This window comes from Phocoena phocoena, chromosome 19, assembly GCF_963924675.1.
Source record: "Phocoena phocoena chromosome 19, mPhoPho1.1, whole genome shotgun sequence".
NCBI lineage: Eukaryota > Metazoa > Chordata > Mammalia > Artiodactyla > Phocoenidae > Phocoena > Phocoena phocoena.
The window spans coordinates 17,108,462-17,122,963 of record NC_089237.1 but is presented as its reverse complement, the minus strand read 5'-3'; the positions used below and the strand labels follow the sequence as shown (position 1 = coordinate 17,122,963).

Below are 14,502 nucleotides of genomic sequence, written 5' to 3'. Positions count from 1 at the left end.
ATTTTTGCGTTGGGTCTTTGTTGCTGCGCGCGGGCTTTCTCAAGTTGTGGTGAGCAGAGGCTACTCTTCGTTGTGGTGCACGGGCTTCTCATTGCGGTGGCTTCTCTTGTTGCGGAGCACGGGCTGTAGGCACGCGGGCTTCAGTAGTTGTGGTGCATGGGGCTTAGTTGCTCCGCGGCATGTGGGATCTTCCCGGACCAGGGCTCGAACCCGTGTCCCCTGCATTGGCAGGTGGATTCTTAACCACTGCGCCACCAGGGAAGCCTCCACCTACCTGTTTATCTTGTGGCACCTGGTGGGCCACATAGGATGAAGTTCATGGAAGGAAAAGTGCCAACTCCTTTAGTATACCAAGCCCTCCTCTGAGGCTGGCAACAGAAAAAGAATATTCCCTCTTGGAGGGCACAGGGAGCTCGACCTCACAGCCCCGATTCTACCTGGGAGGACTCGCTTGTTAATTCCAATGCATCCCCTCCTGTACTGGCCTGAGGGGGCGCTCTTCCACCTCTGATGCTCTGGTCGCCAAGTGGACAAAGTACCCTTCCCTTAACACTGCTGGGCCTCAGTTTTGTTTGTTTGTTTGTTTTATTGTATTTCTCTTTAAAAAATTTTTTAACAATCATGTAAAGTTTTAAATCAGGAAATAAACTTTTTTAACTTAAAAAAAATTTTTAAGACACATCAAGCTTTCTAGCTAGATATAGTCATGTATGAAAATCGTATCTTAGCACTTTTCTATATCACTTTTATAAACGGGATCATTTCAATGGCTGTGATCCTCTATATGAGTTAGAAGGCTAATTAAGCATTGAAAGGCAAGTTTTTCACCACTAAATATTTAGTCTTATTTCAGTAAGACATTTCATTTAGACATAAAGTTTCACAAAACTACAGCTTGGGAGTGGTATAGCTATCCATTGACACAGGCTACTTACATGTGTAACACAATAATAAACCTTTATGAAAATGTTTCTGCAGGTATGCTGGTGTCCTCCTGGGTATCATCACAAATACATCTGTGGGGATCAGTCTCGGAAAAAAGGCTGCTCTGGAGCTCCGGGAAACAAAAGCTGAAATAAATTATGTTTTCAGACAGTGCAAAGTAAGCTTTTAAGCTTCCACGATGTTGGGTGAGGCATTATAATGAGCTGGTTGGTCCCCATTTTTTAAAGTGCCGCAAAGGATAACCAGAATGAATTTTCAAGATTTCTTATTCACTTTCCCCTTAAAATGAAACTGGTGAATGGTGGTCAGTGCTTGGCTATTGTTAAGTTTACCCCCCAAAATGTTGATGAATGGATGAATAAATAATTTTTACTCTTAAAAAAAAAGAAAAGAAAAGAAGAGGGAGAGATGAGCTCTCTCTCTCCCACCGTGCCGTGTGAGGTCACAGCAAGAAGGCAGCCATCTGCAAGCCAGGATGAGAGCCCTCACCACAACCCCACTCTGCTGCCACACTGATCTCAGACTTCCAGTTTCCAGAACTGTGAGAAATAATACCTGTTGTTGAAGCTACCCAGTCTATGTTATTTTGTTATAGAAGCCCATGCTGACTAAGACAGTATTTCCCATAAAAACTCGCACCTGAATGTTCACAACAGCCCCAAATTGGAAACAATCCAAACATCCATCAATTAGTGAATGGATAAAAAATGTGGCATATCCATACAATGGGATGCTATTTGGCCGTAAGAGTGAATGATGTACCTCCATGGACTACATGGATGAACCTGGAAGACATGTAGCCCTTAGCCTAGCGGGGAAGTGAAGGCTATGAAAGCACAATTACGTTACAGCGAGGCAAGTACGATGAGGGAGAGAGGCACATGTGAGAGATCTGAGGAGGGGTGTGGGGGCAGGTGTGAGCTGAGGCTGAGAGGAGAAAGAGGAATTAGCCAGGAGAAAGGGAGGAAGACAGGGGACTGTGGGCCCAAAGGCATGCAGGCAAGGAACATTCCGGAGTGTGCTGGGAGCTATAGGCATGGGCACAGCTGGTGTGCAGAGAGGTGGGAGGCATGGCTGGGGAGGGCCTCAGAGGCCACACACCAGAGTGCCATGGTCAGATGGCTGCTAAGTGGACGATGGAACTGGAAGTGGAGGAGTCCATCCAGATGAGAGGCTGAGCAGGGGTGGGAGAGGCAGATCCTGGAAATCTTTAGGGGGTAGAAGACAGGGACTTGGAAGCTGACTGGATACGGAAGGGAAGGAGCCTTGGGTGCATGGATGTGCTCTGCCCTGAAATAGTGGGAGGGGCTGGCTTCAGTTTTGTTTTAGGCAGGTTGCACTTGGGGTGCCTGGCAGCCACCCGTGCAGGTGGACATTTGCACTTGGAACTCGGAAGCGAGTGGTTCAGGCTGGTGACAGAGATCTGAGTGATGCACGTGCAGGCTTGATGACAGTCCCCAGAGTGGAACGGATGAGTGCCATCAGGGAGGTGGAGAGGAGAGAGCAGTGGGCCGGGGCATCACCATTTACAGACTGGGCAGAGACCCATGTTGCTGTGTGAGCAAAGGACAGCTTGTCTAGGAGGATGACAGGCAGTTCACGGGTCCACTCACATGAAGGCTGGGCGCGTCCACGGACTTAGCAAACAGGTGGACACCAGAAGCCTTTTCTAGGGCAGCGTCAGGGCAGATGCCTGGCTGTTGGAGGACATGGGGTATCTGCTGGGAGGGGGACAGAGGCTGCCCCCTATGGCAGCCCTTATCAACTGTGTCACTTATTTTTGTCTATCCCCCAACCAGATGGCACTTCAAGAGGGCAGATACTCTTTCTATATATGTGAGTATACATATACTCTTTCTATGTATCTTTGTGTCTCCAGACAAAATCCAATTCACCCCAAACGCACTCACTATGCACCTGCAGTGCTCGCCAGGCACTGTGCTCGCAGGTGAGGGTTTATGGCTGAGCTCAGCCTTCTGGTGGGGCTCATGTAGGTGCTCAGACTGTGTGCATGAAGCTCTGGGCAGGCTCTGCTGCCAACCTGCCGTGTGGCCTCAGGTGAGTCACAGCTCGTCTCTCCAGTTTACTCTCTGGCAGTAGGTGATTTCTGAAGCTCTCCCTGGGGATAGTATGCGATGATTCTGGGACTTCCGTGCCTGCAGCTGCCCACATTACTTGCTGCCCACCAAGCTCTTGGCAGGTTCAAAAACCTTGGGGTGGGGTGGGGAGCTGACACTTCCCAAGACCTTCCTGCCCAAGGATCCTTCTGCCGCTGTCCTGCCACAGGTCCCCATTCATCGTGGTCCACAAGGCCCTGTGCACTCTGCCCCGTCAGCCGCTCTAGCATCACCTCCCACCCAGGCCTGCTGGCTTTGTGGGCTCCAGTCACGATGGTCTTCGCTCAGATTTTGTTCTCCCCACAAGACTTCTTGCCTCAGAGCCTTTGCACATGCTGTTCCCTCTGACTAGACACCTTGCCCTTAATTCCTCGCCTTGTTGACTCCTCCTCATTCTTTAGTGCTTGGCTCAAACGTGGCTTCAGCAGAGACATCTTGGCCCCCTGGGGGACAGTCACACCCCAGTGACACACCTTCAGAGCACCCTGTGCTTTTCTCAGCTCCCGTACCAACATGGTTAACCAAGTAGTTGGGTGTTTAATATCCGTCCAGTTCCGCCCTTAGACCTGTGAGAGGGGTCTCTGCCCTGCCATGGGTCCCACCCTAGCTCTGGACCTTCTCTGTCTGTGCCTCTCCCCCCAGGATGAGGAATCTTTGGTGCCCCCTTGGAGCCCAGGCCCATCCCTTTAGACCATGCTCCTGACACGTGGGACCCCAGGCCCATTCCCTCAGAGGGTGGACCATGTGGGGTGACCAAGGGGCAGCAGATTGCACTGCTGTGTCCACCTGTGTGCACCTCCCCTTGGGCCAGGATGCTCTGAGGGTGGGAAGATATGGTGTGTGTGGCTGAGAGCAGAGCCAGCTCTTCTTATGCCAGCCATCTGGGCATGGGATTCGGAAGAGTCAAAGAAGTTTATGTTAGAACCTGGCCTTCGGGGATTCCCTGGCGGTCCAGTGGTTAGGACTCCTTGCTTTCACTGCCTAGGGCGCAGGTTCGATCCCTGGTTGGGGCACTAAGCTCCCACAAGCCGCATGGCAAGGCAAAACAAAAAAACAAAAAGAAAACCCTGGCCTCCCAGGTCATTATGAAAGATATTTGTCAAAGTAGGAGAATAGAACACATTTTATTGAACACTTGTTAGCTTGATTTATAGCTTTACGATATGTTGACGTATGGTGTGAGGCCTCCACTTCTACTCTTGCCCCAGCCCCTCTGGCATTAGGGGTGGGCTTCGGTCAGCCCTGCCCGCCGAACCATAAGCTCCACCAGGGAGGCAATGTGCGGTACCCCTGCCCCAGAGCACAGTGCCTGGCACAGAGGAGCAGATAATAAATATTGGCTGTGAGAAACAAATGAGATGATATGGTGCAAATGTCAATAAATATTAGCTATTATTGTTTGAACACATGAACGGGTAGGTGGGCTAGGGGGCTGAGACCCGTATACTGAGGTGGTTTGTGTACAAGAAGGGAAGGGGGGCTGATGACCGCAGCGTTCACGCTTCCTTTTCTGAGGATGTGCCCTCCTTCCCCCTACCCATCAGGTCTCTCTCCCAGCTCTTCATGGCAAGGTGGGCACCAGGGAGGCCTACCTGACAGCCGAGGCACTGAGAGGGGCTAGGAGCTCCTGCCAGTGCTACTTCCCCTCCCCGCAGAGAAGAACAGCTGCGGCAGATTCCCTCTTTGCCTCAGGGACCTCCCCAGGCCCAGACAGAACCCACTCAGCTTCGTTTCCCTGCTTTACCATAAGGCCATGCTGGGGTTGAGGGGTAGCTGAAAGGATTGATTTCAGCCTCACAGGAGGCTGTGCTCTGGTGTGAGAGGAGTCAGATCACCCACCAGACCCTGAACAAGGCACTTTGCCTTTGTACGCCTCAGTTTCCTCATCTGTAAGACGGGATTACTAGTAGAAATGGTGCATGTCAAGTGGCAGGTGCAGGGCACACACTTAGTGACCAGGAAGAACCCTTGCACAGAGCACAGGTGGATCAGGGAGGGCAGAGGCCCAGAACCCCAACAGGAAAGTCAATGAAGAGGGTCTACAGCCAGCCAGTGATTGGGCCTGGCAGGAGCTTCAGCCCAGAGGCCTGGGGAAAGGCAGCTTCAGCTGCCCGCCGGAGGCCCGGCTCAGTCCTGTTTCCGCAGCAGGGAGGTTGTCGATTGCTGCTTCATGATGGGCACAGTGCCATGCACGGGGCCGGGGACCCACAGGGTCTCCCTGGAGGCCTCCACCAGGTGCAGGCCTGACGAAGCCAGGAAGCCCTTCGGCCAAATTCCTCCTCGCAACAGCGGCCGTCCCAGAAATCTCTCCCCCCACCCCTCGTTCTCGCACACACACAGTAGGTGGCGCTGTGATAAAGAACAGAGCCCAATTAACCCCGAAACAGGCCAAATCAGAGAAAAAAAAAAATCACATTTTGCGAACTTCCCACCAGCGGTCACCATACCCTCAGAACCGAGAGGTGCAGAACTCGCACGGGCCTGCGGACTGGCGGGAGGCGGAGGGTCTCAGAGATAGAGTCCAGCCGCGTGGCTTCCAGCCGCCCCGCTTCTATGCAGGACCACTGTCGCCGCCCCCACTCCCAGGTCCGCAGCGCCAGCAGCGGGGGTAGGGGTGCGGGCCCGCGGTCAGTGCGGCGGGAAGACGTCTGCGCACTGCTGCAGGATGAGCTCCACCACCTGGTTCTGGAACACCATGGTCATGGGCATGCTGGTTTCCTCTGTCTCGGGCCGCAGCAGCGTGGGCCCGAACACTATGGCCACGCTCTGCACGGACATGCGGTTCTGTTCTCCGTGCTCGATCACCCTGCGGTGGGGGTGGGGTGGAATCAGGGCCCAGAGCTGGGGGGAGGCGTGCGGGGGAGGGTCCTATCAGGCCCGCCTCCCCATTCCCCTGCGGCTCCCCGGCTCACCTGCACAGGTGCTGGAAGAGCAGCCGCATTGTGTCGTGGTTGGGGGCGGGCAGCGAGCGCACCAGGCTCTGAACACAGCGGCTGCGCTGGGCCTGGTCCTGCAGCTCTGGGCAGGGGAAGGGTCAGAGGCAGAGAGAGGAGAGGGAGGGAAACAGAGGGGGCTGACTTCCAGTATTTTGCGGGGGCGGTCCCAGCCAGACGGGTGCCTGAGGCAGCCCAGCCCCACTCCTACCCCATCCGCCCCACCTCCCCCAGGCGCTCACTGATGGCTGCGATGAACTGGGGGAAGTGCGAGAAGGGGAAGAGGGGCTCGGGCAGCTCTCGAAAGAAGAGCTTCAGGGCGCCGGTGATTACGTGGACGTCCTCCCAGCGTCCGTCGTCCAGGTCCAGACGTTCATCTGCGGAAAGGGGGGAGGGGAGGAAGAGGAGGTCAGCATCCCTTTGCGCCCTCGGGCCTGGGGCAGGGATAGGGGACGGGCCTCACCGTGGTCCACTTTGTAGCGCAGCTTCTGGATGGTGGCCAGGTTTCCACTGATGCGGTATAGACCGTCGATGTCCAGCCCTGGAGCGGAGGGAGGTGCTGACCGCGGGTTCGGTGGGATGGCGCTAAAGCCCCTGCTATGATTCCTGCTCAGGAACTCCCGTTTTTTCCCCCTCGACCCTGTGCTCCCCGGGGGTTCCGTCTGGGGTCCTGGAAGGAGGCCTTCAGGCTCCCGGAATGCCAGGCCCAGCCGGCCGGCGCACGTACGTACCCCGGGCCTCGACGGCGCGGATGCACTGCTGCACGAAGCGCGGCACCTGGCTCCTCTCGCGCTCACACAGCACGGCCAGCGCGCAGCCGAACACCTGGTCTGGGGGAAAGGCTCGTCAGCGTCGCCTCGCCCCTGCGCCACCGGCGCCCAGCTCTCCGGGTCCCTCCTGTACCTCTGATGTAGCCCTTCTCCCGCAGCGACTGCAGCGTGGGCCGCTTCAGCAGGAACTTGCGGAGCTTGTTCCGGACCTTGCTCAGGTCGCTCTCCAGACCTCCGTGCCCCGGGGTGGGCACGGCTGCCCAACGGGAATGGGAATGCCAGGGCTGGGTCAGTCAGTGGCGCCGGGGTTGGCCCGGCAGCCCTAGCCCGGTCGTCACCACCCCGCCCAAAGGATGCCCACCACCCCCTCCACCAGCCTCACCCCCAAGCACACCTGCACCAGGCCGTGCCTCATCGTCCCGCCAGCTTCCTAGGCGCTCACTCGACCCGAAGTCCACGCTGCTGCTCTCACTTTCCTCCTCGGTGGGTAGGTCTGCGGACTAGAATCACACAGCCTCAGAGAGGCAGAGCCTTGGGCCAGCTGCATGTCCTTCTGGGATGGGGTGAGGGACCCGAAGTGCCCTCCCAGCAGGCCTGGACTGGAGACCCCCAGGCAGGGAGTTTGCTGTTTCCTTATCCAGGTCAACCCCCTTCACCTCCACCAGAGAACCCCAAACGCTCCCCTCCCTTGGCTGCATGGAGCCCTCCAGGTGTTGGAGACGGTCATCCTGTTCTCCCTCACCTTTTCTTATCCTGACTACCCCTACCGACCCCCCAGTTCCTGGTCCACTTTCCCCATAATTTTCCTTAGCTCCTCTGTACACACTCCAGTAGGTCAGTATTCCTCAATACGAGGCTCGCTTGCAGTCTGAGCTGGGGCCGGAGCGCTGCCAACAACCTCACCGGCATCACCTCCCTGGACCTGGACCCCTACCTCTATGAATACAGCCAAGCAGGGCACCCAGTGTTGCCTAGTCCCTTAATAGGGACTTAAGGATCAAAAAGCCTCAGGTTGTTTCCACGTGAAGAGCTGTCGGAGCGGGCCTACCCCATCTCTACTTATGCCATCGATATATTGAACTTAAAAAACAACGCTAGACTCATCAATTCAATCCTTTTAAATTCTGTCTTCTGGTTTCAGCCTGTCTTTCCAGCCTGAGGCTGTTTAGCAGAGTATTTACTCTTCTCTTGCCTCAGTGTGGAATGGGACGCTCCTCTAGGATATGCCCACCTGGAGAGTCCTCCTGTGCGGCCAACCCCAGAGGCTGGATTCACTTCCTTAAGAAAGGCTAATTTCTTCAGCAGCCCATCTGCATCTGCAGAGAGGGCTACTTACCCACTGGTTTCATGGAGCTCCCAGTGCCCGAGCGGAGGGCCCCACCCACAGTGGGCACAGCTGCCCTGCGTAATGGCTGCCCATCCCCTCCGCACCAGCCTTGGCGGCCCCCAGCTCTGCCTACCAGCTCCTGGATGCCCTGGGCGATGGCCTTGTGCCAGGTGCTGATGATGGCTTCCGAGTCATGCTGGATCAGGTACTCTGAGCCATCTCGGCTCCGCAACTGGTGGGACACAAATCACTCAGTCACCTCTGGTTCGCTGGGTCTGTCCCAGGGGGCATACCGAGGTAGAGGTGATCTGTTCCTGTCCCCGGGAACTCAGAGCCTAACAGAGCAAGGGCCTCACCCCACGCCAAGGTATTTCACCTCATTAAATTGATAGGTAACAGCATCTCCGTGTTACGGATGGGCAAACTGGGGCACAGTGAGTGTAAGCAGCTTCCTCGTGGACACACAGCTAGTGAATGATGGAGCAAGGATCTGAGTGCAGAAGATCTGCGCATCTGTCAACGGTCTGGTGTGCTTTTCCCTGCCCCATCCTGTCTCTCCATGAGCCACAGAACGCGGCAGGCCTACCCAGAGCACAGGCCAGCAAAAAAGTCAATGAAAGAAACTCCCGGTGGGAGACCCCAAAGCCACTATTTTCTACTATTGAGGAGCAAGCAGATAGTAACAGCCTGGGCTATCTTTCAGCTGACTGCTGTTTCCCTAACAAAGTCTACAAAGAACAAGGTGAGGCAACTTGGATGGATCTCTCCTCAACCTCTGGCTCTGAGAACCAAACGTTCAAGGTTGACGGGAATGGTTGGTTGCCACAGCTTTGGGTCAAATGAGAGTCAGAGTCAGCAAAAACTGTCTCAGACAACAGGGTACAGACTTCCAGAATCAGAGAGGGCTGTGTTTTGGCTGTCTACCTATCTAACTCAGACTTGAATGCTACTTAAAATGCTTCCCAAGACAAAACCAAACAAACCTGCAAGTTCTACCCCATCCCCCTCCCCGCAAAGACTAGAGAACCTTCAGTGGGCACACCTCGTGTGTGCCCACAGATAGCACAACCTCGTGCTAACCTAAACTGACAGGGGCCCTGTCTGTTATCCCAGAGAATGGCCTAACATTGCCTCTGAAACAATAGCCATTATTGCTGGCAGCTGTCTCAAGACACATTCAGTTCATATCTGAGTTTCACATGGAGGCACATCTGTCTAGTTACATTATCAATACACTGCTCAAGACACTCATTCTGTTTACTGCACAGGCAAGCCGAGCTCAAAGCAGCCATTCTCAGGCTGAAGTTTTCTGTGACCCTGGGGTGACTAGAAAGACCGGCCATCCTCAACGATATACAATTTGGGGCGGTCTCTTGAGAAATATCCAAAGTCACCTACAGGTCACCCCTGAGTGGAGGAAGGATGGCTGCCAGCCAGTGGGAAGCAGGGGCCTCCAGGATTTCCATTCAAGACTGTCAGCCTTCCCGTCCACTGGAGGAGCTCTCAAAAGCACCATCTGCCTTCCAGTCCTTGCCAGAAGAGACAACTCAGAAGTGTCTCCTCTGAAACTTTCATCCAAAGCCCGGTCAGAGAGGTGACATTCAGAGAGCCCTGTTTGAAGGATGTCCCTCCAGATCAGGAAGGAGCATACCTAGCAAATATGATGTCCCTCCTCAATCTGACGTCCACGGCAGACATTGCTAGTCGATTACAGCGCTAAGCCTGGAGAAGGCTCCAGACCTACTGATCAGAGTGGCTCATGAGACAAAACAGGTGTCCAGCTCTGCTCTGTGGATACTCTGGTTCTAGAACTGAATGAAGCTGGGTGAATTATCATTAAACGACACACTCAAGCTCCTTGCAGAATTGCTTTTTCTGAGCTGAGATGGAAGGTCCTGCTTTTGGGGCTTTCATCAGATGTTAGCTGAAGCAGCCCAAGCGTCCCTTTACTAAACTAGAACGGAGCTGCACACTAGAAACTGATTTCCCTCAAAATCTAGGAAGGTTTCCCCCCGCCCCAATAATAAGAGCCATGTAACTGACTGCCGTTCTCTTTTCACTCTGGCGACCAGGAAGCCTGGAGGTGATTTTTTTCAGCAACGACAACTTTAGTACCTGTACATCATTCTAATCCCTCTCCACACTGCCCTCTTCCTCTAACTTGTTTTGTGCGTCCTGGCTTTCAGTGGCTTTTACCAGCTCACCATATGCATTTTTATTGTGAGCTGCCTCAAAACATTTGGGGACTGAGGTGAGGGTAAGAGTAGTTTAAAAACAAGACAACACATGGACAGTGAAGGGAAACACAACAGTGAAGACGGTGAAGACAACACATGGACAGTGGCCTGGGAGGGTCTTGCCTGGGCCCCACCTGGCCTCTCTCTTCCTGCTGTAGAGCCTGAGAAACGTGTCCACTACCCTGGTTTACTCACTGCCAGTTGGAAGCTGGGCTCTGACCAGCTAGAGCAGGTGTCCCAGCCTACCAGAGTAAGTAGCTGGGGACCCAGAGACTCCTGTCTGTCTCAGGCCAAAGCAGCTGGGATGAGGACTGCACTTCTAGGCATGACAGTTTCATTCCCCAAGGACCCCCTACTTAGGACCAAGGACTCCAGTGAACTCCACTCCTGGAGAGGGAGCTGCAGAATCTGTGATGCCAGGAAACACTGTGGACGGATCCCCAAGGTGGAGGCAGTTTTGGTTTTGAGCCCCGAGAATTCCAGCCCTAACTCCCCAGGTCCACCTTCTTGGGGCTTGCTTAGTGAGGGTCCCAAGCCATCGGTAAGCCCCTTCTCCTTCTCCCCCACCCCACCACTCACCTCCAGCACATTCTTCTTGCTGGATTTGTCTTTGGGGGCCCAGGCGAGAGAGGCCCCCTTCAGCTCCACCGTGTACTCGGGGGTGGAGAGCTTGGAAGGCTGCCTCTGTGGGAAAGGGAAGAAGGGTTGGAGGGAGCATGGTTACAGCGCACCCTCAGCTCAGCTTGGGCCCGTCACAGTGTCCTGGCTCCAATATACCAGGCTCCCTTGGCTTCAGGGACAAAATGGGGTCACAGCTCTGGGGGCAGGGGGCCCAAGGTTTCCTGGACCGCAGAGATCCTGGTACTTCTTAACCATGGAGCCTGCAGGCTGGCTGGTTGTTTGCTACCTGCCCACCTAGGAGAGGAAAGGAGAAAGGAGTGCAGCCCCATCTCTGTGAGTGGGTGTGTCCAGTCCCCAGCCTCCCTGCCCACCAGGCTGGAGCTGTCCATCCTCAAGGACTGGTCCCCAGGCCCAAGGTGGCTGGAAGTGCTTGTCCTGGGGTGATCTGCTCTCATCACCCCCTGCCAAGGCCCAGCTCTCTCGACACTCAATATTCCACGGTCTCAGACCTAGCCTTTGGCAAGGCTGATGAGATGAAGACCCACAGGAGTCAGGAGCAGATGGGGTGGTCCCTGCTAGGCGCCTGGGCCTTACCAGGCCACCTGCAGTCGAGGTCTTCGAGTCCTTGAAGAATGTCAGGATGCCGCCCTCCAGCACTGTCCACGAGGCACTCCAGTTCTTCTTCCTAGGCGGGGTGGTGGTGGCAGGGCTTGGGTTCGGTCCTGGGCTGAGGCCCCCCTCCCACCCCCAGGAGCAGGGCGCAGAGTTTAAGAACACAGCTTGGGGCACCCAACCGTAAGGGGTGGACTCCCAGCGCTAACACCTGGTAGCCAAGGGACCTGGGGCAAGTCACTTCCTCAGTGCCTCAGGGTCCTCACAGGACCTCATAAAGTCGCTCTGAGGGTTAACAAGAGCCTGGCATACAGGAAGTGCTCAGTGAACGGCATCGTTAAGGCCCACCGTGGAGTCTGGGGGCAGACAGCTTCTCACCGGAGCCGCTTTCCTTTGTCCACCGTCTTGGTTCGATGGAGCACGCCTGCCTTGTCCAGGGTCTTGATCTTAGAGAAAGAAGGGGAAGGAGGAGGCAGTTAAGGGGGAGCCACGGAGGTGGGGCGGGGGGCCAGAGGCTTGCCTCCCTCTCAGCCAGCCACTCCCCACAGGCTGGGCCTGAGTCTCCACTGAATCCTCTTTGCCGGCACCTGGCCGCTGCTTGGTGGGGTGCCTGCTCCCACAGCAGGAGCAGCAACAGGAGAGACTTCCTTCCAGCTCTGAGCCTCGCCCAGCTCTGAGCCTGGGATGACCCAGAACCCAGGTTCATTCAGCCCAGGCTAGTGCTCGGGGCTATGGTGGAGACGTGCCTCCAGACCCAATCCCAGCCTCCAGAAACACCCCAGTTTTTCTGCGGGGGTCCTGCCTGGTCCTACATGCCCCCTCCCTCACCTTCTCCTCAGGTGGGCTGGCCTGGGCCGGGGTCTCACTGTCCTGGCTGGATTTGCGGATGCTTCGAGGGGCAGGGACAGGGACCTGGGGAGAAAGACACTGTGGTATATAACCGACCCCCTTCTCTCCCCGGCACTCTCCCTTCCCCACTTGGTTACCTGGGGCAGCTCCCACTGAACGGAGGCGTCATCTGGATTGTAGAAGTAAGGCTTCCCGTGTTGGTCCTCCAACCTCATCCACTGTGGGGAGAGGGATGGTCAGGGACCTAGCTCTCCGCATGATGGGGGAGCAAAAGGTTCCCTCCAACCAGAGCCCAACAGAGCCCCAAAGAGTTTACACGAGCAGGTGTGGGTGATTCGGTCTTGGGCTGACTTGGAGCCCGCGCGGGAACTTCAGTTTAGAGTGTTAAGGGGAGCGACCCCGCGGCTGTCTGGGACCATCTGCCCACTGCCCCTACCTGTTCTTGGGTGTAGCTGTTAGTGTACAGCGTCTGCCCATCCTGGCTCACGTGGCAAGACCAGCCTGGGGGTGTGACCAACGGAGAGGCGGGGCCGGGCTCACCGAAGGAGCCCACGGGGGAATAGTCTTCCTCTGGGTAACTGGTCAGCAACTCGGGGTAGTCCGTCTCAGGGGTGGGGGGCTGCAGGGAGCAGAAGAGTCAGAGGCTCTCCGAGCCAGCAGTGACCTCAGGGGCCCGGCCCTTTCGCTCCAGGCCACGCCCCCTCACCCTAGTTCCCCCCCCCCGAGCTGTGGGAGACAGAGGCGGGGTCAAAGTCTCTCAGAGATAGCCCCGCCCACCCATGACCACGACTCCTCTCTCTCTGAGGCCCTCAGAGCCAGCCCCGCCCACCCTGGCCAGGCCCCGCCCCTCACCCTCTGGTCCCTGGGGCTGCCGGGGCTCAGGCCGGGCTGCATCTCCTGCTCGTCCTCCTTCTGGTCCTCGGACTCGTCCTCCCAGGCCGTCTCGCCCGTCAGCGGGTTGTAGAAGAACACCCTGCGGCTCTCCTCATCCCAGTACTGGCCCCACTCGGTCTCGAGGCTCTCGTGGCTGCCCACCGAAGCCGGAGACGTGGCCGGGCTGGCGGCGCCCTCGGCAGCCTCGAAGGGCGACTCCCAGGTGGTCACGCCCGTGTCCGGGTTGTAGTAGTAGGGGCGCCCGGTGCTCGCGTCCGTGTGCGTCTCCCACACCGAGCCGGTGCAGTGGGCTGCGGTGGCGCCAGGCGACGTGGCCCGAGGCTGCCTCTCTACGTTCGCGTACACGGGCTCTGGGAGGTCATCCACCTGCGGCGGGAGGAAGGAGACGTGACCTTCAGGGCAGCCCCGCGGTCACATCGTCCCCACTCGGGCACTCGCCACTTGGACGACTTTCAGCAAGTCACAGCACCTCTCTGCCTCGGTTCCCCCAGCTGCAAAATGTCTGCCCTCCCCACTCCGGAAATTGTAGTGAAGAGAGAATGAGGAAATGTTCTTGAAAGTGCCTTGTAAAGTATGAAGTGCCCCAGATGCATGGGACAATTAGATTAATTATTTATTAACAGTAGTAAAATATCGATAACGAAGTTCTCCAGCTGCACACTCACAGGTGTGAATCAAAGGTTGCACAGGAACAGAGAAACGGCCTGGGCCCAGTTCTTTCTCGCCCCAGGCCCCAGGACACTTGGGGGCGGGGCCTTGCTCCATTCTACAGCCCCCACAAAGAACCCCCAGCCCTCCTTCCTCCTCTGCCAAGAAAGCTCTGAACTGGAACCAGTACTGCCTCCGGTTCCAGATTTGGAGCTGGTACTTCCCCAATACAGGGTTTGCAGGCCTCAGAATCAATCGCAGACAAGAGAAAGAGAAAGAACCAGATGGGAAGGAGGAAGGAGGGCAAAGAAAAGGTGAGCCCCATGTCCCCCTCCAAAGTAAAGTGAGGTGGGCTGGAGGGTCCGGTTACACAGAATATAAGCCTGGCCATGCTTAACACCCTCACGGCTCCCTGCTACCTGCTGGGCAAACTCTAAGCCCTTACCAGGGCCCCAGAGGCCTTCCATCACCTGCCTGTCTTCCCCCCTATTTCCTGCCACTCCTGGCCCTTGCCTTGAACTTTAAGCTCCAGTAGCACCGGCTTGCTGG

The 14,502-nt window shown here is 56.2% G+C and overlaps 1 protein-coding gene across 9 annotated transcripts in view; it reads right to left on the bottom strand.

The window, feature by feature from the left end:
* Positions 1-5,690: 5,690 nt before the first annotated feature.
* ARHGAP27 (Rho GTPase activating protein 27) overlaps positions 5,691-14,502 on the bottom strand; it is a 28,868-nt gene continuing 20,056 nt past the window's right edge. For 2 of the 9 annotated variants that reach the window (XM_065898125.1, XM_065898127.1), the window contains exons 2-17: positions 13,264-13,671; positions 12,848-13,030; positions 12,549-12,629; positions 12,375-12,474; positions 12,177-12,241; positions 11,941-12,008; positions 11,545-11,635; positions 10,909-11,013; positions 8,226-8,324; positions 7,160-7,265; positions 6,899-7,021; positions 6,727-6,825; positions 6,459-6,536; positions 6,238-6,372; positions 5,975-6,080; positions 5,691-5,868 (exon numbers count right to left, since the gene is read on the bottom strand). In XM_065898125.1, the coding sequence (XP_065754197.1) occupies positions 5,691-5,868; positions 5,975-6,080; positions 6,238-6,372; positions 6,459-6,536; positions 6,727-6,825; positions 6,899-7,021; positions 7,160-7,265; positions 8,226-8,324; positions 10,909-11,013; positions 11,545-11,635; positions 11,941-12,008; positions 12,177-12,241; positions 12,375-12,474; positions 12,549-12,629; positions 12,848-13,030; positions 13,264-13,671 (2,025 nt within the window). Of the gene's footprint in view, positions 5,869-5,974; positions 6,081-6,237; positions 6,373-6,458; positions 6,537-6,726; positions 6,826-6,898; positions 7,022-7,159; positions 7,266-8,225; positions 8,325-10,908; positions 11,014-11,544; positions 11,636-11,940; positions 12,009-12,176; positions 12,242-12,374; positions 12,475-12,548; positions 12,630-12,847; positions 13,031-13,263; positions 13,672-14,502 lie in introns of those variants that run through there. The other 7 variants (XM_065898126.1, XM_065898128.1, XM_065898130.1 and 4 more) reach the window with 6 other exon arrangements.